Source organism: Lethenteron reissneri, chromosome 19 (assembly GCF_015708825.2).
Source record: "Lethenteron reissneri isolate LAM-NWPU_2019-01 chromosome 19, ASM1570882v1, whole genome shotgun sequence".
NCBI classification, from domain to species: Eukaryota; Metazoa; Chordata; class Hyperoartia; order Petromyzontiformes; family Petromyzontidae; genus Lethenteron; species Lethenteron reissneri.
In genome coordinates, this window is record NC_083797.1 from 7,417,550 (window position 1) to 7,445,124 (window position 27,575).

At 43.5% G+C, this 27,575-nt stretch overlaps 1 protein-coding gene across 7 annotated transcripts in view; it reads right to left on the reverse strand.

Moving 5' to 3' along the window:
* The window catches only part of LOC133344220 (rho GTPase-activating protein 18-like), a 43,930-nt gene extending 17,160 nt beyond the window's left edge, over nt 1-26,770 (reverse strand). For 2 of the 7 annotated variants that reach the window (XM_061554272.1, XM_061554278.1), the window contains exons 1-8: nt 26,370-26,770; nt 15,321-15,670; nt 14,195-14,502; nt 12,837-12,945; nt 10,156-10,322; nt 9,124-9,295; nt 8,589-8,680; nt 6,774-6,851 (exon numbers count right to left, since the gene is read on the reverse strand). In XM_061554272.1, coding sequence (XP_061410256.1) covers nt 6,774-6,851; nt 8,589-8,680; nt 9,124-9,295; nt 10,156-10,322; nt 12,837-12,945; nt 14,195-14,502; nt 15,321-15,670; nt 26,370-26,389 — 1,296 coding nt within the window. In that variant the 5' untranslated portion in view covers nt 26,390-26,770. Of the gene's footprint in view, nt 1-6,773; nt 6,852-8,588; nt 8,681-9,123; nt 9,296-10,155; nt 10,323-12,836; nt 12,946-14,194; nt 14,503-15,320; nt 15,671-18,305; nt 18,341-19,835; nt 19,886-22,407; nt 22,483-26,369 lie in introns of all 7 variants that reach the window. The other 5 variants (XM_061554275.1, XM_061554276.1, XM_061554277.1 and 2 more) reach the window with 5 other exon arrangements.
* Between the last annotated feature and the right edge of the window lie 805 nt (nt 26,771-27,575).

Genomic DNA, 27,575 nt, shown 5'->3' on the forward strand with positions numbered 1-27,575 from the left:
AAAGGCACAGAGACTAGGCTCTAAGGAAAGCTGTTTCGGGTGTGGACCAATCAACTTCAATGACAGTGCATACATTATCAGAGTTGTGTTTTTTGTTTGCATTATGACTGCAGGTATCGTGGTCTATGCAAACATGACTCCTTGTAAAAAAGGTGTCAGTTTTGTTGCCAGATAGAAGGGTAAAAAAACAATTATGAACAGTGATGCATGTATAAGACTTATGCAGCACATGCAAACGTATACAGTACGTTTGCATGTGCTGCATATCTACACAAGTGCGTGCGCACACACAATGCACACACGTTCATGAGTGGCAAAGCGAAACGGAACTCAACACAGAATCCTTGTTTTGTCAGCAGTTCCCTTGCACTGTGGCATGCGAGCATATGGTTATTGGGATGATTCATTCGTCACAGTTAATGCCGGACAGTAGGCAAGCGGAACAGCGGAACGCACCAAGTGTTTGTCACTCACTGCAATTCTGTTGGCTGGGAGTCATTTTCCCTGCTCCCGAAAGTGGCACGTGCATCGAAGCGGCATGTGTCCTGGGTCACTCACTACCTCTGAGCGCTGGACTCGTGAAAAGTCTTGCGCTCCGCCTCTGTCGTGGACAATGCTGATGTTTTGATTGCAGTCACATTTTTAAATTAACTGCTGTGCACCGATTCATCGTTACTTTTTTTTTCGACGTTGCTATTGGGTGATGTCTTTTTTACATATATTCACAATTGTTGCCAATGTGTGTATGAGAGATGCAGCGCTGCACAATAAGAGTGAGCAAATGTAAAAAATATATATTAATGCCCCCGTACGAGGGGGGTGCAACGATGGCAATGTAGTAATTAATTCGCACAATCACAAATCATGCTGTGAATCATACGTGGAAGAGAATCTATAATTTCAACTCGTATATATACGTTCTATGCAGTTAGTTCACGTAACGCCTGCAGCCACTAGAGGCACAACATTCACCACAATAACAACTTTGTACGTGTAATCTTGTTTTTGATTTATCGATCAAACCGTGACCCCCCCACCCCCCCAAAAATCGTGACAATTCCCTTGCATCACAAGGGCGGCAGACCATTACGGGTATCGTGTGCTCCGGTTCAGCAAATGAATCGCCACAAATGTTCAAGATGCTCAGAAAAAAAATCAGTCTCCGCAAGTCTGAGCTGCCAAATTAATGAAACCCTCCTTGTTGCCTGGCAGCCAGGCTGCATGGCGGTCCAGGATAAATAAAAATTATGATTCTGGCTGGGTGAACCTGGCGTGGGACGTTGACCACAAAATGAATCTTTTCTAGCATCAAAAACGCGAGCTCAAACTGTAACAATTGATACAAATTGCAAGACGAGTGGACCATTACAGACTTGCACCGTACGTAGCCAACCGTGCTAATCGGAGGTGTGCGAAAACCTGCCCTTGCCCGCACTGGTGTGGCACAAGCCAGCACCGAAGACAAACTCTTGAATCACGCAGTTCATGCGAGCGAGGAGAGTCTATGGCACCAGCCCACATTCGTTATTTCCATGCCTCTGGCGTTTACAACACTCGGGATAAACATGCTGATTGTATGGCCGTGCTTCAGTTTGACTTTTCATAACAGTAGGATTTCTCACACACTGTAATCACCATACCAGCAACTGGACTGAGCAAGAGTAGCAATGGCATAGAAGCAAACGGGTAATCACCAACATGCCATCCTGCACCACCAGACAGATGCAATGTGTCAAATGCTAGCGGCAGTTTGTAACTGACCAGATGAAAGAGCACAGCAGCTGCAGTTCCATTTGTTCCATTCAATGTTGCTGCCAATGAAGCTCCATTCGACATTTCAACGAGCACAATGAACTGTACTGCACTGGTTCTTGAACTCGCCTGTGTTGCTCAAGGCCTACCAAGTCGAACCTGATCATCACCATGTGCTTGGCAACCCAGGGTCCAAATTTTCCAAATTCTATATTTGCCCACAAAATTACTCAATTGGCGATTACAGTCAAAAGGCAAAAAAAGCTAACACGCGATTCTTACCTTCTGCGAATGACAATTCAGAGGCAATAACTAAATAAATAAACCAACATCGGCCCATCTCATCTCGAGTTTTTTTTTCCCGTTGCATGCAAGCACATTGTGTGATGTCATTGCCTATAAACCAGAGCATGTCTCAGCGACGAGATTGTCCAATTTGCCTTCACTTTTATAAATCTCCGTTTCCAAGCGACAGCGAGATTTTTCAGCCACATTAAATCAAAATTGCGTTTCACGTGAATTTCAAGAGCGGGCCCCTTCACAAGTGTGCCTTTTTGTATCAATATTTCACAAATGTGTGAATGTTTTAATGGCACACGTTACACTTTCTAATTCTGGCGAAGCAACGTTAGATTATAATCCTTAAGATAAATTACGTTTAAATTCACATGGAAAACAGCAAAGTGGAATTAAAAGTTTATGCAAAACCATGAGCGAATTTTGCTGTGGGGGGGCAACGCCCCAACCAAACTGGACACCTTTATTAAGTTATTTTCAGTAGCTTACAATTAAGATAAAAAAAAATAGATACATTAATTCTATGCACCCGCGATTCCTAATGCGAAGGGCAAAGCGAACCCATGCCCTCCTCAAAATGTCAAACTCCGCCTATGTGTAAAACCAAACGTTAAAAGATAACTAACAATCCTGTATGGTAAAATATAATAAAAATAAAAATATACGTAGGACGGAAGTTTACAGCTTACTGTCAATTCACTGCTGGATGAAGGCCTCTCCAATGCTGTGCCAGTTAGGGGGGGGGGTTGTTTCACCATACTTCACCAAGCCGGTCAGTGTTGGTTAAGGGTATAAACTTAGATGCTTTAATAAATGGGGAGCTTCTCATTTACCCTGGGCCTTGAAACATTTAAGAAGGGTCTTGCAATGGGATTCATACTCTTAGTTATTTCGGTAAAGTCACGTAGGTAAAAAATGAAATACAAATTTTTTATTAATTTTTATTTCATTTTTTACCTACGTGACTTTACCGAAAGAACTAAGAGTATGAATCCTTGCAGTCACGAAAGCTTCAAATCTAGAATTGCAATGGGATGTTTGGCCAATTTCATGAATGAGTGTTTTGCCACGTGTAATGCCAAGTTTAAGTGAGTTTGTTTGCGTGTTGCGTGGACGATCCCGTTCAGCCAGTTTCTCGGCTATTTTACAAAGGGAGATTGCCGTGGTGCGTGAGCTCAGCGGCAATACCATAAACACAGTCAACATTTTTAATCTTCTTGGTTCTTTCGGTAAAGTCACGTAGAAGGAAAATAATAAAATAATAAAAATAAAACATTATCAAATAATTCTCAAGACGTTTCGGCCACAACGCAAGCAGCAGGCAGAGTCTGAAGTGCAGAGTCTGAAGTGCCTTCTCGACAGACCTGTTCTCCACCTGAAGACGGCTGCTTGCGTTGTGGCCGAAACGTCGTGAGAATTATTTTATTATGTTTAATTTTTATTATTTTATTATTTTCCTTCTACAAAAGAACCAAGAAGATAAATCCCTGCAGTCACGAAAGCTTTAAATCGGAACATTTTTAATATTGCATAGAACGCGTACGGACAGGGTCCTTTAGGAACGTTGCACAACTTGCCGTGTGCACGTGAAACCAAAATAGCCAGAGAAAACCCACGCATGCATCCAGAAACATTTCACTCTGTGCGGACAGATTCATGAATCCATTTCTGCGGCACCCCCTCCCCCAACCCCAATCCTAAATCAATTGGTTATGACCTGGAGTCACCCATCCAAGTATCAAGTACAGACCAGACTCACCCCCGTTTAAGCAGGGTTCAACATTGCTTTGACATCCAAGCTCGTGTTGGTGGATCACACAGCGATGGTGCCTGCATTGGCGATCCACTTGCAGGAAAATTGTGATTTGTGTATAAGGCACCTGATTATTGCCCTGGGTAAAATGTGGGTGTTTTTTTTCTTTCCAGATATTCCTGTTTCCTCCCAATGTGCAAATCTACACTGTAAGGAATTGGCTAAACATCACGAAGCAGGAAGACAAAGCCTGGCAACACTCTCCTGGGTAAACAGTATGCGCATATATATATAAATATATATACCAGGCATGCTAAGGCTACGTATTCTACGTAATCCGTGTGAATATCGCATTGTCTCTTGGAGATATTCCAAGTTTTGCGTCCATCCTTGTGTGCTTCTTTGAGCGAGTTTTCACATTTTCAACGTGAATATTAACAGCTGGGAAATTAGCATATCCATTGAAATGTTTTCTCATTCAATCAAAATTTCATTTTCTTTTGGGGGTTTTTCGTTACAGTTTAGTCGTTTTATATATATATACTGTATTGATATCAACTTCCAAAAATGATCTTGTGACGTTCTGGCTATAACGAATTTTAAATGTGTATTTTCCATTAGACAGCGTGCCTAATTGGCTCATGTCAAAAGGGCACAAAGTGAAAGCTGCTCATCATTCATCCTGCAGAACACATCTACGGTGCAGAGTAAACCGCTGTCAAGAAGTCTTGTGATGTTACCCTCCCCCTCCATCACAATAAAAGCTTTCACTGCATCATATCATTATATAGCGTGGCCCATGTGTGAATGTACGCCTCCCAATAAATCTGTGCACCTAACTGCACCACGGCACGCGCTTTATGGTTTCCATCACCGACATATTAATAATATTTTCCCCATCTTTCAGTTGTACATAGATTTTTTGTTATCCTAAGTTATACCCAGCACTAAATCTGTGTTGTTCTAGTCAGAAAAAGAGGACGCTAATTGTTATTTTTTATTGGCAAATGAGGTTCCAATGGAGGATGCCAATTATTTTGACCTCACCCACATCGATTTTTTTACTGTAATGAAAGTAATTGGTAGGAGGTTTCATATTATGTTCAAGTTATTAGAAACAAAAAGTGGGGGGGAAAAACAGAGCGACCTTTCATATACGGCTACTGGAAATTATCGAGCCTGAAAGGGATGAGTGGTTTCACTGTAATGGATGGAGCATGCCTTTGGTGCTTTGGCCTGTGCTAATTTTCCTATAGCGATTGGTATAATTGTAAACAAATAGTGTCTTAGAAAACGGAGCCATGAGCATTAGCAAATTAAGGTTCCCCATGCGTTTCCGTCCCGAGCCTGACCCCCAATGCCAGGATATGCTTTTTGAATACATGCCAAAGTGTGTGCATGTGCGTCTGAGTACGTGCATGCGCGTGTGTGTGCACACGCAGAGCCCGCGTGTGTTTTTTTCCAATGATTACATTCCTTTAAAAGCATCTGATCTCATTGCTGACCCTCTTCGCTGGGCCACTGGGCTGTGTGGAGAGCCCACCAGTGGCACAGGTCTGGATCTTAAATCACTGACACGGCGCTCCCACCCACGAGTGTCATATACCGGAACATTAACAAGGCGAGGGAGGACTCTGCTAATTCATTCACCTGCTGCCCTCTGAAATTGGATTCTGTCGCTTGGTCTCGCACGGCTGGAGTTCGTTATACGTATTGTCGTGCCCGCTTTTCCCCGCCTGCGAAGCTTTGCGGCGAGCGCTTTCGCCAATCCCTGACAGCCCAAATCCTGTAGCTGTTCGTGGATTAAACACCAGACAGAACGATTGGTGCGGTCATATGGCTTCGTCAGTGCCCATTACTCAATACAAAGCCCTTTGGCTGGTGTGTTGCAGTAAAACACACGAAAACAATAAAGTCAAAGTGATTTCCTGTTACAATGAACATTGAGGCATTGCTCATTTTCTATTTACAACCCTGAGACAGCAGTAGAAATTCCACATGCCAATGGCATGGATGAGTTTGTCCATAGGTTAACCACTGTTTATTTCCCTGCAACGTTGTATCTATTTTATCAACACACGAGGAATGATGGGCTGAGTCAATGCCCAACCAACTCTGCCACTGGGTCACTTGGCTGGATTAGGAATGACTCCACACAATTATCAATAAAACCGCCTTATAATTACAAGGTATATAAAAGGTGACATTTTGGCCAATAACCCTTCTTCACATGACATATATGGGCCAAAGAAGTCAAATCAGATAATTTTCCCTTTTTGTTTGAAAAAGTGGCGTCTTTTGAAATAAATGTGGAAACGTGTTTTGGAAAGATAAATGCACAAAAAATTGTATCCTAACTCAGGATGATAAAAAAATGCATAAATCCTTTATTTATTATCAATTGAACATATTTGGTCAAAATAAGCTACTCGTGACAGATTCCATCAAGTTACTAAATGTTATCATTTGAGTTGCTACTCTAAAATAATCACGTAAACCAGAATACACTATTGCAGCAGTTGCAATAAGAGCAAAACATTTTGGAAATATTGAAAATTACTCAACTTATTCAAATACTAAGGAGGCAATTTTGACTGGGGAAGAAAAGTAGCCAAAGGCGGAGCCCTGCAATTACTGGCTCACGCCACCGTTGGCAGAAGGACACTCGCTAAAGCGAGGTCGAGAGAGCACCCTTATGAAGGGTATTTGATCGACTGTTCCACGCTGACCAGATATTTTGGAAGAGGTGACAGTGCCCACAATTTACTCCACAGCAGGTGGCCTGCTGATTTGACTTGCCTGACTGTGGCATTACCCATTTATACTGCTGCTGGCTGGGCATAGGCAGGAGAATTGAAGAAACTTGACCGCGGGCTGCAACTGCTCAGCCAGCGGATCAAATCGAATCGGCAACCTCCTGATTGCGAGACCATTGTGCTAAACGTTGCATTTTTACAGAATGTCCCCTTACCTTAATGCGAGCCGCTGAACCAGGGACCCTCAGTATTCCTTCAGCATTCAGACTTGTTTCTTCCAAGTGGCACAGAAGCTGTACAATATAATCGCAATAATAAAATATTACTCATGTTGCCAGAAGAACAAGAACATTACTATAAACATTGTTCGTACAACATAATTTACACTGTTAAAAGCGCCACTTGTATAAATGTAAAACTACACAAAGACAAAGATAAACTACACACACACAGCGAGGCATGCACTCTTAGTCAGGGGGGTGGAGGAAGGGGGGGGGGGGGTCTGTGTTTAAAATTTCCAGATGGCGGACACCCGCGGAGCCTGCAGACATTGACAAAAAAAAACGTAGACTTGAGGAGCACGGTGGGGTGGGTAATGGGGAAAGGGAGTGGGGTAAGGGGGACTCTTGTACAACCACCACCTTACCTCACTCTTTTGTATTGCATTTCACACAATGGGCCTCGTGCGACGATAAAAGCGCCTCAAGCACAAGTATGTACACCCGTGACCTGCCCTTATGAATAAATACTATGCTTGGGGTTTTTGTTTTGCTGCTGCATGCACATTACAGTATTGGTTCCTATAGGAATTGAGGAATTTTAAATTCCACTATGGTTACATAGCACGCCTGCAGGTTCGGTGCAGTATTTTGTTTCCATGACTTATGGGATAATTAAAAAGAATGTCTGAATTGATGTAATGCCCCATCCAGTTTTGTTTTAGTTTGGCACCGCAAAGAGCACACCGTTGATACATGCTTTGCTTTTATTGAGTAAGTTATCATCGATAATGTTTAGCTATTTTAAAACACGACTAGATTCCAACCAGCTACTTAAAGGAAACAAGTGGATAAGCCATGCACAAAAGAAAAATCATCCCAATCCAAACTTTACAAGATCTGCCAAATGCGCCGTAATGATCTCATGACGAGTCTTATTAATGATGTACAGGATTCTAGGTTAGTGTGGGAGTTTCCATGATCCTGGCGAGACTCTCTCTGTGTTCTAGGTATTTATTTCCCACCTTTCCCTCCCGATTCACGTGCGATTTATATTTCCCCTCATCAGCTGAATGTAAACAATTAACCCGTAAAAACAAAGTTTTTCACTATAAATCCTTTATATGCGTGGCGGCTAGAGTCCTCTCGTCCTCTGGCTTGAGATGGCTGCCACCTATGGGTCAGATGATTGCCTGGCACCATTAAGCAATTGGTAATTAAATATAAAAAAAAATTCCTAAAAAGTGTAAAATTTTGGAACAAAAAATTTCACGACAATACATTGTCACGCACAACGAGTCTGTGTGCAAAATGTCAGCTCGATTGGATCACGGGAAGTGGGTTAAAAAAACGACCGAAAGATTTGCACGGTCGTAAGCGTGCAAGCAAGCAAGCAAGTGAACTTAATATAAAGGATTTAAAAAGTGGGGTGCACCAGACTGCGGCAGCAGTGGTAGGAGTGGGTGCAATTCACTCACTTTTGAAATTAAACAAATTATTTGGTGATAGTGCATTGGCAGCGGTGCACAAATAACAAAACAAATACACTCAACACGTCCGTTAATGACAATGCCTTAGAAGGAAAAATATGTAATGGGTGAAATTTTTTGCCAATGGCTCTTCTTCTGAGCACATCAGAATCTGCATTTATGATGTCCAGTAGTCACCGACGTTCAGTAGCATAGAGCGGCCAGAGACGGAGAAGAGTTGAGAATAATTACATGTTTTAAATGTTTCCAGATAAAGTGTTTTCTTTTTAATTGGCAATATGAATAATTACCTATTTGTATCGTTTTAAAGAGCTAGGCTGACCTTGTGGAGAAAGATGGGTACTCTCGTGCCGGGGAACTTCCTCTGGTCCTGCTCCAGAACCACGGGAAGGGGTACTCCAAAGAGACCGTTTTCTAGAAGAAAAGACATCGCAAAAAAAAACGTCACATTTACACACAAGGCGGTCCTCCGTCTTGTTTTGTGAAATCACTGTTGGGCCCCAAATAAAACGAATTTAATTACCACAATAAACCATATTGTGTACCAGTTCGGTATTCCCAGTTTGGTCTTGTTAAGTTGATCGCTGCCAACAGCAAGTCGACAGGGCATATTGGTTTCATGTAAATTGTATTTATTTGAACAAATTGTCACACGCCAAATTTAATCAAAATGTTTATGGCACTGTACGCTTTTCGTGTTGTCAGCTGCCAAGATGAATACAATTAAGTTTGAAGGCAATCTTTACCCCTTCAAATGTAGACACATTCCCTCTTCACAGTCTCGACAATTCAGTATTTACTTTGACCAGGCTTTCTATCCAGAAATGTTGGTCATGTTTATCCTGTGCCCATCTGACCTTTAACCTTTGTCCTGATGGCCTTGGATCGCTTGAGGTCAATGGTGAGTGCATCGAGGAGGGCCGTGAGCTCGATGAGAGCCAGGAAGCGAATCTTTTTCATATCTTGAGCCGAGAGGTCATCCAGCCGCGTCGTTCCGAGGCACGGATGCTGAGAGCACGGCGCTCCTGCCTGACTCCCCAACCCCCCCCCCCCCCCCACAACAACAGAAAAATAGACAGTTCCACAGACTCAAACATGGCCCAACTCGCCAGAAACAGTGGGCTGTACCACTTGAAACAGGAAGCAGGCTGTGAACTCCACAAAACTGGATTCTTCACCAAAGTGATAGTAAAGTCGGTATGCAGAGGTGAGCTTCCAAATTCATAATGCCTGCAAGCTGTAGCTGGCACACATCCCACATTACCATGATTAGATTGTAGCCACCACCAAAGCTCTTCTGGATTCATATTTTTTTGGGATCTGCTGGTTAAAGTGTTTTTTTGTCAATGTAATGGAAGACACATGCTTGTGTGTGAGTGAGACAGAGAGCAGTACATCGGAAGTGTGCGAGCCAGTGTTATTTGCCACGCAATGCTGAAATGCGTGTTCTGTGAGACATGGAACGGAATTTTAACCGCAACCCCCTGCAGCCTTCAAAGCCGGTGCCATATGTTTCACTGATGTGAGATTAATAGTGTCACCTACACATCCACATCTCGTTCATTAGAACCTTCATTACTCAATCCCCAAACACGAGTGATACATGTAAATGAAATTTTAAAAAAAGATAGTTTGAAATCATTGTAATTAAATAATGTTTTAGGTAAATGCTTTAAATGTCAGAATGTATTTTTTTAATAGGTTTTTTTATTTCTATGTCTTCAACAATGCAGTAATATGTACACAAATAACCAGGATACAAATTACAAACGATGACACAACAAGAGGCGAGTTACAATGGACACAGCGCGCATCTGACTCGACAAGAGACTGAACAATCGAATCGACAATGGCAAATGTCTGCGGTGTCCTTGTTTCGTGCAAAGTACCGAGTGTTGCCGGCCACTTACGGATGTGGCGTTTCCCTCTTCTGCGCTGGTTGACGACTGACAGCCGCTGGCGGCCTGGTCAGAATACGGCACATCTGATTGGAGGTCAGCGACCTCGGCTGCTTCCTGAGCCGACAGAGTGCACGGCTCCGAGGAGAGGTCACCATCTGGGACGGGTCATTAGAGAACATCTCTGCAGGCTCAAGCCGATCTACAGCGTTGTATAATTCAAATCCGACACCATGTCTGTAAACGTTGAGAAAACCCATCGCAACAGGAAAATCCGTGCAGGCTGGAAACAATTTGCTTGAGTGCGAGTCATTAGCATGCACTCTAACAATAACCAGGTCATATAAGAGATGAAGGGGCAGCCCTGCAATTACTTCCTCACACGACTGCTGGCAGAAGGGCATCTTATAGAAGGATTCATCTAGACGGTATTTGGCCTACTCTTCTATGTTGGCAAATTCCCCGTAATTCCGATACCCACTAACCTCCCTCCCCATACCCCAACCTTATTCACCATACCACGTTTAGCTACCCTCATTGTACCACTCATAAGCCTTGTAAAGCGCCTTGAATCAAGGCGCTATATGAACATAAGATCTTGGCAGAGGAGGGAGTACTCACAATTTACCCCACTACACACAACCTGCCGATTGGGTATATAATATAAATCCTCTTCTTGGTTCTTTCGGTAAAGTCACGTAGAAGGGAAATAATAAAATTAAATTTTTTTAACATAATTAAATAATTCTCACGACGTTTCGGCCACAACGTAAGCAGCCATCCTCAGGTGAAGAACAGGTCTGTCAACAGGTCTGTCGGAAAGACGCTGTCTTTCCGACAGACCTGTTCTTCACCTGAGAATGGTTGCTTGCATTGTGGCCGAAACGTCGTAAGAAATATTTTATTATTTTTATTCTTTTATTATTTCCCTTCTACGTGACTGTACCGAAAGAACCAAGAAGACGAATCCCTGCAGTCACGAAAGCTTTAAATCGAAATATAAATCCTGCTCACATACATTCCACGCAATAGAATAAAATCCCTTTGTCAATCCGCTGCTGGATGAAGGCCTCTCAAAGTCACGTCAGTCATGGGTTTACTTTGACCATACTTCACCATGCAGGTCAGTGTGGCTCGGTGGAGGATGGGCCTAGGACTGGTCCAAGGTATCACCTTACACTGATGTTAGGGGTGACCGGAAATTTAACTCAATTTGCTAGGTTTCATCGTACCCATTGCACCAATGCTGCCTCCAGTATCCTAACTAGGCCGTATTAAATCCTTTAAGTAATCTCAAGTTAAGAGTCAAATCAGAGTGATTCCCTGCTCAAATGAAAATTGAGGCAGTGCTCATCTTCTATTTATATCCCTGAGCCATTGGTGGCAATTTCACAAATCTATGGCAGGGCCGGGTCTATCCATTGGGCAACCACTGTTGACTTGCCCACAAAGTGGTACTAATTGTATCGACCCTGGGGGGATGATGGGATGAGTCAACCCCCAACCAAGATTTTTATTGCGAGGCGTTAGCAACTGCTGCTGAGCCATCTAAACATAGGAGATGAGCTGCGTCCCAATGCTCATTTGAGCAAGAAATCACCAAAAAATGTTTTACTTGATATATATTTCTAATGTGATTGTAGGACCGCATTGCGGGAGAGTCAAGAACATCAGTGAGTAGAGTTGTGAGTAGAGTTGCAAGACCCACTTCAATGTTCAAAGAACCCTTCTCTGTATTTTAAATGCTACCCAAACAGCCTTCTGGGTGAAGTAATAATTTACATTTCGTGTAGATTACTCATCTGTGTGAGTGATAGCTGCCCCTACACAAATATTGACATGTGCGGTATGATTAGAGCCACAAAGGCTGTTAAAAAGGTCATATAGCAAAGCCATTAGTTGGTTGACCTTAGACCTTCGAACCAAAGATATGTTTGTGTGAGAATGCATGGAGTTAACCGATTTTTATATTACACCAACAGGTGTATGTAACCGTTATTATCACATTGTCAAGACAACCGACTAACTACTCCGTTTCCACTATAACTAACCTTTCCTTCCCAGGGACTGAATGTTTACTAATTAACCAAGAAAAATTACCCATATAAAACTCCACTGAAATATTCATGAGCTCCAATATTTTTCTACCCAAATTGAATAAATGGTGCAATTTGTTAAACACAGAGGAACCTACATTTTGACTTTAAACTTTCGTGACTGCAAGAATTCATATTCTTGGTTCTTTTGGTAGAGTCAGCTAGATAGAAAATAATAAGAATACAATTAAATTAAATTAATAAAAATGTAAATACATTGAAAATAATAAAAGCGAAAAACCCAGGACGTTTCGATCGCAACACAAGCAGTCTTCATCCGGCCGAGAGAAAAGAGGGGGCAAACCCTCCAAATGCCACTGCTTATAAGGGCTTTCAAAGTGAGCAAAGCTGTGCGGCGTGGTTTTTTGCTTTCATTAATGTAAATTTTATTTTTTTATTTGTATTTATTTAATTTTGTTATTTGTATTTTATATCCAAGCGACTTTACCGAACTTGACGTCAAAACGTACTTTCTTCTCACTTGCCGTTTTTGGTAGCTTGCAACCTGGAGATATGTATATGTGGAATAATTAATTGCCTTCTGCTGAAATAGTGTAATGTTGTGGAGCGAGTTACTTTGTTTCTCTGTGGTCTTGCTGTCTGCTGTAGGAGTACTGTTTGCCGATGGCTGCTCTGTTGACTGGTTGCCCTCGGGTGGCCGAGAAGTTCCATTGTCAAGGCTCTGCTGTTGGGGATCACGCAGGGAGAAGGGTCATCGCGGGAAGGTCATGCGAGTTTAGAGGAAGTGCTGCGTAACATAACACACTTGAAATGACCTGCAAGTGACTGAGGGCAATGGTCGCCACATACTGGCAAACTCGTGCGCGTTTTCAGGCCAGGGTCTGGGCTACCTTGCGCCCACAGGGACAATGTTTTAGACAAATGTTTTGGACAAATGTTTTGGACAAATGTTTTGGACGAAGTGTGATGCTCTCTGAGATGTCCCGGTGTAGAGGACACTACAGTATATGAAAAGCAAAACATTTGTTATTGTCCATGAGAATGTTTTCAACAGCAATATTTCTATACACTCTAAGTACTGTATGTGAGCAGAGGATGACGATGTCATTATTTTGGTTAAAAAGGCTCAATGGGTCTCAAGACTCTTCCCAAAAAGCATTCTGACTCGGGATGTTTGGCCAATACATGTTTTCGGCAAGTACATTGGCAGTGCTGCAGTGCACCTACCAATGCACTTACTGGAGGTGGAAGACAATGAAAGGCAGCTTGAGAGTTGTGTGCGATGCCTGTGATATACACAAGCTTAATCTACTGCCAATCCACGTGCCGATAGATGGCTTTAAATTATTGCATTCATAAAAACGTGCAATTCGTATCATAATTGGGTGTTTACTCCTCATGCAAATTATAAACCAATGGTACATTTAGGACAATGGCATGAACAAAACAAACTGTACAATCAAGGTAGAGAGCAACAAAGGAACAACACAAACAAGCCGATGAAAACGATACTATAATCTAGTTCCGAATCCTATCGCGACAATTCATCGAACTACTGTGAGGGGGAGTCGATAGATCACGACGCATCTACAGATGCCACCGAAGCAAGCAAGCTCCACTGCTTGCTCACTGGCGGTCAGTCGCATCTCTGTCACCATGATTACGAACTTCACACCATGGTTACGAACGTCTCTCCTCGTATTCCTCCAACCACGCGGAGGAACTCAATCTGCCAAACCGACTGCGCTCAAGCACCACACTTTGGCTCAAACCACTTTCCTCCTTTTCCACTTATTTTCTCACACTGCTCAACTTGGTAATAACCCTCCCAAGTTCTCACAGCCTTCCTCTATTCAAACAATACATTTAACCCACAACTATCAACGCCTTTCAATAGCGCCGCTTTGGGCAGCCACTGCTACAAATGAACCGGCCGTGGTGGTGCTGATGATGGGGGGGGGGAGCCACCTCACCTCGGCACAAGCGCTCGCCGGGAAGACGTCTCGCACGTCGCGTGCCGAGGGCCGGTGCCGGCGCCGCCGCACGGTCTGCGTGTACGTGTCGAGGCGGCGCGCCACGGCCGCCGCCTGCGCCCGCGTGAGCGTGGAGTAGAGCGTGCGCCCGTCCGCGTCGCCACCCTCGTTCGCGCACGGCGCTGGTGAGGAAGGCGACGGTGTGGACTGGCCGCTCGTTCGGCAGCTCGGGGCCGGGCTGCCCGAGACTTCGGAGACCAGGACGGTGAGACCCGCGGCGTGGAGCCACTCGGCTTCCAGCTCGCCCTCTACAGTGGGGGGGGAGGGGGGGGAGAGGCGCGCAAAGCGATGTTAACACTGAGACCTCCTTTAGCAGTGGCAAAATATAGTAATAGGTTTTTACCCTTTCAACTGGTACAAAAACTGACACCTTTATACAAGGCATCATGTTTGCAATAACCACAACACAAGCAGTCAAAATGCAAACAAAAAGAAACAACTCTGATGATGATAATGATATGCACTGTCCTTGAAGTTGATTGGTCCACACCCGAGACATCTTTTCTTAGAGCCTAGTCTCGGGTGTGGACCAATCAACTTCAAGGACAGTGCATATCATTATCATCATCAGAGTTGTTTCTTTTTGTTTGCATTTTGACTGCTTGTGTTGTGGTTATTGCAAACAAGATGCCTTGTATAAAGGTGTCAGTTTTTGTACCAGTTGAAAGGGTAAAAACCTATTACTAAAAGCGGCGTTAGTTGAGTGAGCTCCGTTTGGTTTGAGTCAATGTCATGGGCCTAGTCCAAGTTGATGGCGAGCCGTACGATTTAACTTGAGTCTTAGGTCTGTGGATGTCATTTGGTCGCTGAAGCAGTCGAACACTTAGTCTGCTCATAGTTGTTAATCGTTGTCCCGTAGTTGCAATATTGTGATTGGCGACAATGTCGGTTATTTTAGATGCAAACGTATATGTATTGTCCCATAAAAAAATATCTTAGTCCATTTCTTTTACATCCGCACAACAGATGTCAAGATTAATGATACAATGGTAATTCAAAAAATTCCCATAATAAAAAAAAACACTTTCAATTCGTTCTTATAATCATAAGCAGAAGCATAACTAACCTTCTGGCGTCCTCACGATGACAATGGCCTCCTGGTTCTGACACCCCTCAATGTGTTCCACCTCCCTCCAGAAGTCCTCCATGGTAGAATCCTCAGAGTTTGACCCACGGGTGACCCTGGTTGCACGTGCCTGACTGGCCGACCGGGCCATTTTAGGCGAGGAGGAGGAGGACGAGGAGGAAGAGACGACTGGTGGGTGGCCTGCCTCATTTGTCCTGCTGGAAGATCTAGGGGAAGCCTCGGTTGGGGTAGGCGGTGTGTCCGGCAGGGAGGGTGATGTTTGCAGAGATCCCAGAGAGTTCTGCCGTGAAGAATCCTCTGGTGGTCTAACATCTGCCTTGCTCTTCTTCCTGGGTGAGTAGCACAGTTGCAGTGTTAATGTAGCCAGCCTCTTTTTTATTTGCCACAGTCTTAGTCTCATCGACAGCAAACTGTGGAATGTTAGCTAGTTCTAAATATGTGGATCTCATTTAGTCACTCTGTGTCAAGTTGAACAAAGCAGATTTGAAGTTTTCGTGACTGCAAGGATCCATATTCTTTGGTTCTTTTGGTAAAGTCACGTAGATGACGGAAGCTTGTGTTGCCTCCGAAACGTCGTGATTTAATTGAGTTATTTTCATTTTATTATTATTATTATTTTTCATCTACGTGACTTTACCGCAAGAACCAAAGAGTATAGTTTGAATAAAGCAGTCAAAAGTTTAGCACACGTTGAGCTATTAAATCTTGTGTGAGAGGTGCACAATTCACTCCCCCACAGTATATTCAGGTCAGCTGATTAGGGAAATTAGTAATTATTTTATATGAACCTTCATTCAGACTACAGTGGTTAAATTCATCTCAGTCATCATCAGTTACGCGTTGGTGATTGGTACGCTGTTGTCGCCAATGTCACGCTTGATAATTTTCTTCCACTCATAAATATTGTAAAATAAAGTACAATTCATTGGTGAATTTTTTTTGTCGGTCTTGGTAATTAACACAGCTCTCTATTGAAAAACTCTCTCATTGTCTCAATGTATTGTATCATGAAGTAAAAGCAACCAAGCACTGCCATTTCTTTCGTTTTATCATCTAATTTCATCCAGATGTGCCTGGGTGAAGATTTGTAACAAAGAAAAAACAAAAGGCGAGTTATTTATTAGTTTACATTACATCTTAACAAAATACACAGCTCCAAACAGCCACCATCATGAGCGCTCCCTTTTCACGAAAAAATACATTTCTATTTGTGTTGGCGTTTTCAAAAGCAGATACCCGAGTCAAATGTGAGTAACGCTCAAATTATAAAAGACGGTTCAAAAGGACAATTAACGTAGTAAAAAAAAGGGCAACTCGTGATTGTGGAATGCACGGTCGTATAAAATCATAAGACTGGTAGAAACCTCCTAGTTACACCAGCCCACAGGGGATTATTGTGTCCGTCGTGCTGGGTGGGGCTGGGTATGGACGGAGGGGAGGGGCTGGGTGGGGAGGGTGGGAAGGGGCTGGGTGGGGAGGGTGGGGCTGGGTGGGGGGTGGGATGGATGGGGCTGGGTGGGGAGGGGCTGGTCACCTCGTGGTGCCCTTATAAAACTCAACGTTTAACCTACTCACGCCGGCTTGTGCCCGCCCTCACAGTCGAGCATATTTGCAGAATACACCACGCCGCCGTTGACCCTGGCCATTGACCGAGCAACCCAACGTTCCTACCAGCTCCCTCCGCAGGAATGTGTTTACCACTGCTTTTACTTTGACGTCAGTTGGTCTTTGTAACAAGCCATTTAGCGGCACGGCCATCAAGCACGATCTAATGGAAGAACGCACCGTTATGATGCAGACAATGATTTACGATTGTGTGAACATTCTTCCGTCGGTTGCACTCTCGAGGCAAAGTGGATCGTGAAGACACGCAGACAAATCCGAGACATATCCGGACACCCCTTAACGTTGATACTCGACGCAGTTGGGAGTTCGACTATATGGCAACGGGCTAATTAGAAACAGGTCATCTCAACTACATTGGACCTCTTTTTTGCAGCATTGCACTCATGCTTTGTCATTGCAATATTGTTTTTTATGATATATATTGTATTGAAACATTGCAAAATTGGTCATTCGATTATCTAGTGGTTTCAATATCGCATAATTAGGATATTTAGTGGATGATGCAGCGATTGGTGCAATGCACCGTGAGCCGGGGCGACTTGAATTTAGATTCCCAGCTATGCTGTGACATCGGTAGGGGGGGGGGGGACTAAAAGAGGACACGATACGTTCCATTCATTGGCTACCACATTCTGATAAGCTCCCCCCTCCTCTCCTCCCCCTTAACTTGTATTTAAGAGCTTGCATCTTGAATCCCTGCCTCACTTGATGCAGCAAATCTGGCTGTGACGGTCCCACCTGATGACGGAGACTTGTGTTGCTTCCGAAACGTCTTGATTTATAATTATTTATTATTATTTTATTTTATATAAATTTTTATTTTATTTTTTACCTACGTGACTTTACCGAAAGAACTAAGAGTATGAATCCTTGCAGTCACGAAAGCTTCAAATCTAGAATGTGGCATCGGTGTTGAGTGACATCGAACCAGTCACGGGGTACCTCCTTCACAACTCCACACCGAGATGTGGAACTCTGCCGAAGGCTGTCAGGGGGAGCCCAGTTGAATTGAAACTTCGAAGTGACGCCTAAAACCATTCCTATTCAAGCTTAGACCCTTCTCACCTATCCCCCGCATTGCCATTGATGTGAACCACTTTGGGATCTCATGATAAAGCCAACATTTTTATTGTTATTATCACTGACCCATATTTGTTTTTTTTGGGAAGAGACCACATTGCAATTTTACGTCAAACATTCTTCTCATTAACTCTTTACCACGCTGCCTAACTGAAAAACAAATATGGATCGTTGCATTGGCAACAAAAAACCTATGTTATAGGTTCATAATCATTTCTTATTGCAACCATGCCTCCAATGCAGTCCATCTCAATGCACCTTGATTGGCGTGGTGTAGAGAGGCCTTCACCAAGCTGGGGGTCGACAAAAGGCTGTACGATTAGCACGGTTGCCTACGTACAGTGTGAAAGAAGTTCAACATACATTCACATGCTGTACTGCATTTCGGATGTGACCTACTTTACATATTATGTAAATACTGGAGTGTGGAATGGGCGGCACAGTGGTTGTTATCACACTGCGCTATGAACCTAATCATGTGACAAAACTGCTCAATGTAGATGGCGAGGAATCATCATCCCCAGTGAGGAGCTCGCGTCTGGCTCCAATTCCAAATGGCTCACATGGTGGAGCCTAAACAGACAGAGTGGGTTTCAGCAGATGCAACTCTCTCATGAAATCATGGGGCTTCTGTGCAACCAAACAATGTGGTTGTCAGGAGACTCAAACCGTGGATCATCTCCTGAGATGACCTGCAGCACCACAGTGCACTCCTCAAGATTCGGTAATGCCAACACCATGAGCGGTGGTCTGTGCAGAATATTGAGAAAAGACCAGAAAGGTTGGACAGGAGACACAGCAATGAAGAAGACTATTCTTTGGGTCTTTCGGTAAAGTCACGTAGATAGAAAAAATTAGAAAAATATCATGACGTTTCGATCGCAACGCAAGCAATCGTCACCTGATGACCCAAAGAATATGAATTCCTGTAGTCATGAAAGCTTTAAGTCAAGATGAAAAAGAAGCGAATACGATTCCCAGCCGGAGCTCTAACATCATTGGGCAAGTTATATTTTAAATGGTCCGGTGCACCAACTCGTACTTGCTCAGCACGGCGAAGTGTCGCCAAACAATCCGGCATGGCCAGCACAGCAGGAATGGCCTTTATCCAACCGTCAATTGACAAAAGGCAGTAAAATTGTGTAGCTCATTATTAAGCGACATGCAGTTTATAGGGATTAAATTTATGCTTAATGATTCATTTTAACTTTTACGCCGTTGACTGTTTTGTTAAAGCATGCCTAGCAAACAGAGTCGTGCTTGAACTTAAAATACTGTATCCATACAAACAAATATGAAATATTCATTGCAAAGCATCGTTTACACATTATGCAGGCACTTGGTGGCAGATATTGCTGAGCCAATGGGGAGGAGCAGAGGCTCAGTGGTTGATGCAATGCGCTGCAACCCCGACAACATGAGTTTGATTCCTGGAGAGTGATATTAAAACCGGTTATCGATACTGCCGATGTTACCGATCCAAACTGAGCAGCGTGCCCAAATATGCCCCCCTCGGTTACGCGGCATAGAGGGCTGCATCTAATATTGAATTGGCCAAGGAATATTAATTATTTTAATTGAATTTCCTGCTTATACTTCAACCGTGCTTTGAAATACTGTACCCGCAGGAAAACTCCATGTAATAATACAGGATTGGTGGCAACATCCATTCGATTGTACTCCACGGGATACGTTTAGACAAGTGAACGGTGTGCTTTGTGAATGTTTATACATCCTCAAGTGGTAATCTAGCAATGCCCTAAGACGGTGCAGTGATAAAAGGCTTACCCTTCACTCTAGCATTCTATTGCACGTTTGGACGTGAAGTTCTCCTCACTCTGTGAACAAAACAAACGGGTAAACAAAACAAAAGTCGCTCCCACCGCTTTTGCCTTCGGGTGGGATTTAATGTATCCAATGTGGGGCATGAGAATTCACCCATGTGCCCCATTTTTATGGCAATAGAGTTCAAAAGCCCTAGCCTTTGCTTTACATGGCTGTGAGCTTTACAGAACCCCGGCAGTTTGACATCAATGGCATGATGCATGCTTTAGTCTCGGCTAGGATTTCCAGCTTTAGCACATAAAGTGAAGCAATAAACTTAGTATGGCTTGCTTGCAGCCCACCATCTCTCCCCCCCCCACACACACCACCCCCCCAAAGCTCCCCGCCCCCGGCCCCCCTACCCAATTTGTGGTGCTTTCTCACAGCGAAGCAGTCTTTGTGGGTCACGATGCACTCTCCCCTGCATGTTTTTCTGCTTAGCTCTGTGCGGTATAAATCAGGGTGTAATTATTATTTTGTTCTTACTTTCACAAAAAGGGTCGGCCATTTTTGTTTTGTGCTGGTGAGCCTGAATGAGAACAAAGCAAAGTTGTCTTTTTCAGAATTTTGAGTTTACCTGTTGAGAATGTAATTGCAAAGTCGGATGCTCGCAGCTTTGTGCAATGTATTATTACTGCATGGGTCACATGCGTTTGTTATTAAAATATACTCTTGTTTTAGCTTTTAAAAAAAAATGGTCGACAAAACTGTGAAATCCATAAGATCTGGGATCTTACTTAGGAATGGCTTGGAACAATTAGGCAAACCTGTTCGCCAATCTTTCGTGCACGTAGCTAATTGAAGATGGAGTGCTGGATAGGCTACTAATGGCCGTTGTGTTTATAGAGGAAGTTATTTGGGTTTCAAATGCAACATTATCATGCCGCTGACCAAGCAATTTCCTTTTAGAAATCCGTCCCAAGTAATGTCTCCCTGTTTCACCCCAAGTTGCCCACAAGGGCAACTTGTGGGCAACTCGAACACAGCTCTGCTGTCGATCCTGCCACACGTGCTCATTTTACTACTGCATTATTTAACTCACTCTGTTGTATCCACAACTCTGTCTGTTGTCGTATCCTCAAATCTTGTAACTCAATTTTAACCCACCTCGCAATGTCGTATCGACTGTCAACTTGGTATACGTATGTCATACTGATGACGATACTATATTCTATCATTAAAAATAAAAATGTATATTTTAAGCAATCTTTTTTACATCTTATGTTTCGGCTTGAGTCTAATTGTCCACGCTCAACTCACGTTGGCTGTAAATCACCACGGCCCCTTACGTTATGGCAAGCTTCGGGGCCACTTTCTGGAGTTCTGCCATTACTCGTACGGTACATTTCATTAAACGTGTTTTTAACGAAGTATTTTTAAATATTACTTAATTCTACTGCACTATCCAGACGGCTTCAGTTTGAACACATCTCTGCAGGCAATGTGAATTGTGAGCTATCAATACTAGCGCCCCTTAATGTGTAGTTGTTATCAGGATGCGCATTACTCTACCGTACATATTTTGGGCTGTCACTATTTAATATTAACACTTTGAAAACCGCAGGCGGTGACCCAATAATCTGCCGAGAATTCTCTCGAAAAACAAAACTCGCGCTTTGTACAGCGGAACGTTGGCTCAAAGAAGTTTGAGTGAAAGTCCGTACACTGTATTAATGTTACGTGCAGTCGTGGGAAGTCTTAAGCTACCACTTACGAGCTTTATTGGTCAGATATTTGATGACTGGCACTTATAAATATATCTTTGTGAACGTGATCATCTTGTTGGGTGGTGGATAGTTTTCGACAAGAACGTTGGCATAAAATCGCAGTACTACGTGGCCTAACCCAAAAATAAATATGGATCATAGTAGTGGCTGTAAAAAAACCTACGGTTTTAAGTTAGAATATCATAAAGTATGCATTCCCTAGCCATGTGGTTAGCAATGCTGTACACGATGAATTGAGCGTTTTCTCCACCACAATTCATGCTCACGGTAACCAGGCAACACTAATTCGTTTGTTTATGTAAATTGCAAGAAAAAGGGGGAAAAAAAATCACGTTTTTTCATATAAACAGCTCCGTGTATACAGAAATTCACATTTTGCCCTGTTTGGTTGGGACAGTGGCCCGCACTCAACTGGGACAATACGATTAATGGGCTCTCCCCACGCGCCAACGTTACATTGAATAACAACGCAAAAGTTATGGATATTTGAAAGCCCCGGCTAATGGGGAGAAGTGTAATGAGGGCCGTGTGGCTCGCTGAGAGGCACAACGTGGAGGCCTCTGTACACAATGGAGTGGGGGGGCTGACACAGACGTTCCGTATTGACAGGGCACAGTGGTAAGCGGTACAGAAAGAGCAGAGGCTATGCCGGGGGGACGCGGACATGGGCCCAGTTTGACTTAAGAAGCAGTGGCCGAGGGAATGTGTGGGGCAGGGGGGGGTATAAAACAATAGCGCTCTGTCTGACTGCGAATCAGTTAACGCCTCTTGGAAATAAGCAAGAAAACGTCTGCCTGTGCCAAACTCACGAATTCAACTGTGTCCACAGCGGCTGAGGAGTCCAGCTTTATGCTTCAATCCCAGCGGATGGTAGGGCGAGAATTCTAGACGTTCCGTCAAAACGTAAAAGTATATTCCAGGTCAGAATTGTATAAGCAGCATGCTTTCTTAAGGGCAAACCCCTGTGGCCTTTAAAGAGTTTATGTTGGTTAAAATATAGTGATGGCTTCTTGGCAGACATGGCCAGAATCCAAAGAGAAGGAAAAACAAAACGGCAAGTGATGAAGCCTAACAGTTTGGATTTGTGCAATGACAGCCAGCCTATTCGAAGAACAATATACAGTCAGTCAGTCGAGCAAATCTCACAATTTTATCTTCACAAATTAAGCGTGCGCACGAGCTTTCCAGCAGTGTTGTTTATTTGCTAAGTGTTTGTGGGCATGCTAATCAGTCGCAACTCCGTAAGTCATTGTATTATATTGCGGTGGTGAGTGTTTTTCATCATCTCAAATCGCCATTGCTTATTACGTTTGCACTGTAAACCATTTGTACAAATATGTACACAATTAGCAAATTTTAAAAAACGTCCCACTAAAACAACTGCACTACACAGGGCACTTCTGAAACCGTGGCATGCTGTCAAAAATAACGGTGACGTATAGCTTTAAAAAAAAAATCCTATGATCGACACGGCTAGGAGGACGCCTTCATCCAGCAGTGGTTTGACAAAGGGCTATAAATTACTTTACGATTATTAATTACACCTAACGCCACAAGCAATGAACAAAACTGAATATCTGCCCGAGTTGTTGCTGGGATCGTTTAATTCCGAGTGAATTGGAGCAGCCTCGAGCTCCAACATCTGCTGCAAAAGCCCTATGACAGCCAGCGGCAATAGCCACAGCCTCAGTAAAGTAATGTTGACTACATTTCTATTTAAAGCTTTCGTGACTGCAGGGATTCATCTTCTTGGTTCTTTCGGTAAAGTCACGTAGAAGGGAAATAATAAAATAATAAAAATAAAACATAATAAAATAATTCTCACGACGTTTCGGCTACAACGCAAGCAGCCGTCCTCAGGTGAAGAATGAGACACCACCAAGCTTGGAGCGTATATTTAAGCTTGATGGTGTCTCATTCTTCACCTGAGGACGGCTGCTTGCGTTGTAGCCGAAACGTCGTGAGAATTATTTTATTATGTTTTATTTTTATTATTTTATTATTTCCCTTCTACGTGACTTTACCGAAAGAACCAAGAAGATAATGTTGACTAGTCTGACCGTCAGAGACCTGTAATTAAACCTCTTTTGCTTTGTCTATTTTTTTATACGGATCTAGACTACCCCATCCATCCACCCACCCACCCCTGCTTAGTGGAGCCCACTGAATGCTCTTAACTAATTAATGTCGGCAACTGACGCTCTACGTGCGTGCCCAGCCAGACTTGAGAATTCTGCACTGTACACCATCGGATTTCTTTTTTGCGTGGCCTCTTTAGCTCCAGCCTTCTATAGCAGACATTACACATTTTTTTTTCAGTTTTTCAGTTTCATTATATTACACATGTAGGCAACGTGCGTGTGTTTTTTTTTTTCAAAGAGGGTATATGTGTACGCCACCAAATTGCCACACAATGTCCCATGGTCAGAAGCCGGGCAGAGTTGAGGCTGGTTATTTACCTGCTCGTATGTAATCGGATGAATGACCGCTGGGCGTTGTATGCGTGGGGGCTGTTAGGTGGCCAGGATATGCCCACGGTAGGTGTCACGACGGCCCTTTAAATTGTCGGGCTTTCTCCAGGTACTCACATAACCAATCATTAACACAATTTACCAAACATCTCCTCCCCCCGCCCCGATAATGAGTCGTGAGACTCAAGGATAAGCTTTCTTGGCTAAACAATCATCATTATCATTCCGGCGTTATGAACACAACGTAACGCAAGTTGCCTCTGAGAAGTGTGCCTGGTTTCTTTGGTAAAACCGCACGCGTTTCTGTAGCTCCGCTTTTGTCTACATGCCACGCATTCTCGACTGTGCTGCTATACGCGCAGCAGCTGCGGCGTCGTGACAACACTGGTGAGTTATCTCACTGTTTGTGTGTCAAAGCTGGAAAACTCTGCCCGAGCAAAAAGCCATGTGCTGTGTCATAGATGTCACATTGCCCCTGCTCTGTCAGGCTTATTGCCGTCTAAGCTGATTAAAGGCTGTCCAAGCTTTGTTTGTCGTGATAGAGATCAGAGGGAAAGATAGTGGACTTTTTCTGTAGACAAAATGTAACGCTTGGAGATAATGCGTCCAAAGTAATGGACTCATATGGTTGTGGGTTATTTACTTATTCAGTTTTCAATTCGTTCATTCATGTGTTCGTATTTTTTTTAGGCAATATGTTTGTTTAAGAATAAGTTTCTAAATTGCGTACGCTCGAATGAAAACTGTCCGTCTTGTTTTAAATGTGTATGGGGCACTGTGCGGGTGATTGTGATGAGAATTTACTCTGGAATTATACTTTTGGAAGCAGTGTTTGTCCAAGTGTACGATTGCTGAAGCACAAACACAATTCTGATGTAGACCAGATTTTAGAGCGTGGGTCAACATAAGGATGAACTGAGTGTGAAATTAACTCAATTGTTAGCGATCCCACGCACGTAATGAAGAGCCGATGGGGGCATTTTAGGGCCTTTCACAGTTTACGACGAGCAATTCTTTACTTTTTCTTTGCCACTTTTATTGAGCTCTTGTTTGAAAGTCCGCTGGGGGTTTTCGCAATATCCAACTAAAAAAAGAGCATCATAACAATATAGAACTTATACTGTACATGCAGCTTTCAGTGGCAGAGAAAGCAGCTCATTTTCACATTGCTCTGAGTTCAAATCTTGGTTGGGAGGTTGACTCAGCCTGTCACCCATCCCTCTGAGATAAATCAAATGAGATGCAATTTGTGGTAATTCCTATGCATATACTTGCCCCCGCCTCCCTATAGGAATGTGGAATTTCCACCTCTGGCTCTGGGCTGTAAACAGGAGGTGAACGCCGGCTCAATGCTTATTTGAGCAGGAAATCATCTTGATTTTTTGCGAGTTAAAATAAAATGAATTGCACAAAATAATGAAGGTGCAGTGTTTGCCACGAAAACGATGTTTTTACATGCGTTCCTTGGTTTCTGTGCATATCAATGTCCTGTACTCAATCCGAATGGTACTGGGACAATGCATCTCAACTCCACATGGGTACGGCATGTTATATTCCGCTAAGCAATCGAATGAACACAGTTAATAGGAATGCATCTTGAGGCAATAGAAAAGTCACTTTCAGCTCAATCCTGTGTCAAAAAGTTACGACTAACATTTAGTCGATCACCATCGTTTTGCATCTCATTTTATAAACACTCGATGGAAATATGACTGCACATTGTTGATTGAATTTGAATTGTTACCAGACAATAAACAAATGTTTTCGTCAAACATTTTCTTCAATCATTTATATTTTTTTGCCAATACGTGGGAGAGCAGCTATTTTTTTTGTTTGTATTTAAACGGAACGGACCCTCTGTTAATGCATGAAACCTGGACCGCATCCCACACTCGTCCATATGTTCCATGTTACAACCCTAACAAGTGAGCCACACAAAGACACCACACTGAATAGACCATTAAAAACATAAAACGCACAGAGACGCGCACACAAGCGCACATTTACAGCTACATTAGCAACCACATCAGGATCAGAATATGTATTTATACTGGAGGAGGAATCCGATGAGCGATAAAGCTCTTTTTTACAGATGTCCAGTAGGGGCGGGTCAGAACGTTACAAACAACAACGAATAAAAAAAACGATAGGTGTGCAAGTATAGGAAAGGTAAACAAATTGATACCTGGCTTTTAAATGCCAGTTACACTCCAAATGTGACACTTGGAGGAAGGGGGAGGGGAGACGGACCAAAACAAACGAACCAACAAAAAAAGTCAGAATGAAAAAAAGTTACAAACCTGTACAGACGAACAGGCATTCTTGCAACTGGGAAGTAACACGCTCCGGCTGTTGTTGTCGCTGTAACGCCGTTCCCTTCTTGTTCGTAAGGACACAGAGAGAGAGAGAGAGCCCGGCTACAAGAGCGCTTCCACAGGATGCACCATTTCCAGCAGTGCCTCGCACGGCCGAGAGAGAGAGGGAGAAGCCCCCATCCACCACCCTGGGGGAAAGAGGCAAGGGACACACCCCCACCCCCTTCTGTAATCTCTCAGAAGTGGACTCCTCTTGGATAAATCCTCACCGCTCCCTGCAAGTCACCCGCTCGGCACCCTCAACTGACGGAACCGAGCGGCTCTTTGAGAGCGAACGAGGAAGCCCAACGTTGCACCGCAGGCGACGCAACAGAGAGCCTCGTGAAGAGAACGAATGGTGGGGGGGGGGGAAACGCCAATCAGTGGGCTGTGTGTGGATTTGGAGAGAGAGGAGGGGGTAAGGAAGAGGGAGGGAATGTAAAGCGAAGGGGGGTTGGACTGTGGAACTGTGGTGGTGGTGGGAGTGGTGGTGGAAAGGAGTTGGCTGCCGGCAGTTGTTGCGATTTTGGGGAAGCAGAGTTGGCATTGAAGGAAACACAACGCAAGGAATGGGAGGGGGGGAGTCCACGTATCGGGAATGAACGCGAGAAAAATTCAGCAGAGATCTGCTCTCTTAACTGCTTTCCTGTGCTTTGGTACCACACGCCAGACCACCAGCCATGGCTATTGTAAATTGTAATTCGTGTTGTTTTTTTGGAACTGATGTCTGCCTTAGCGGTGCTTTGCAGACGATGTACAAGTGAGAGGAAAAAAACATCATAAAGACGAAACAGGGTTTCACACAGACTCAGGACCGTAGTCAGTTCTGGGTGGCCACGACTCTGACATTTTTAGTATTATTTTTGATCAATTAAAAAGTCAATTGTTTTCGTTTTAGTTCTGTACAGTTGCTGTTTATCATTCCTCGACGTGTGTATGCCTGTTTTTGGTTTATGCCAAGCTTTCTGTAGGATATTATTTCTGAGTTCACTGTAATACAGGATGTCGGTTACAGTAGTAGTAAAAGTTTTGCACCAATGAGCCATTTTATTATTTCGCTCAAAAGTAAAAAAAAAACGTTACCAATACGGGCAATGGAATAATAAAGGAACAGACTCGTCGCTTGCACCTCTGCAAGGTTACCCATGCATT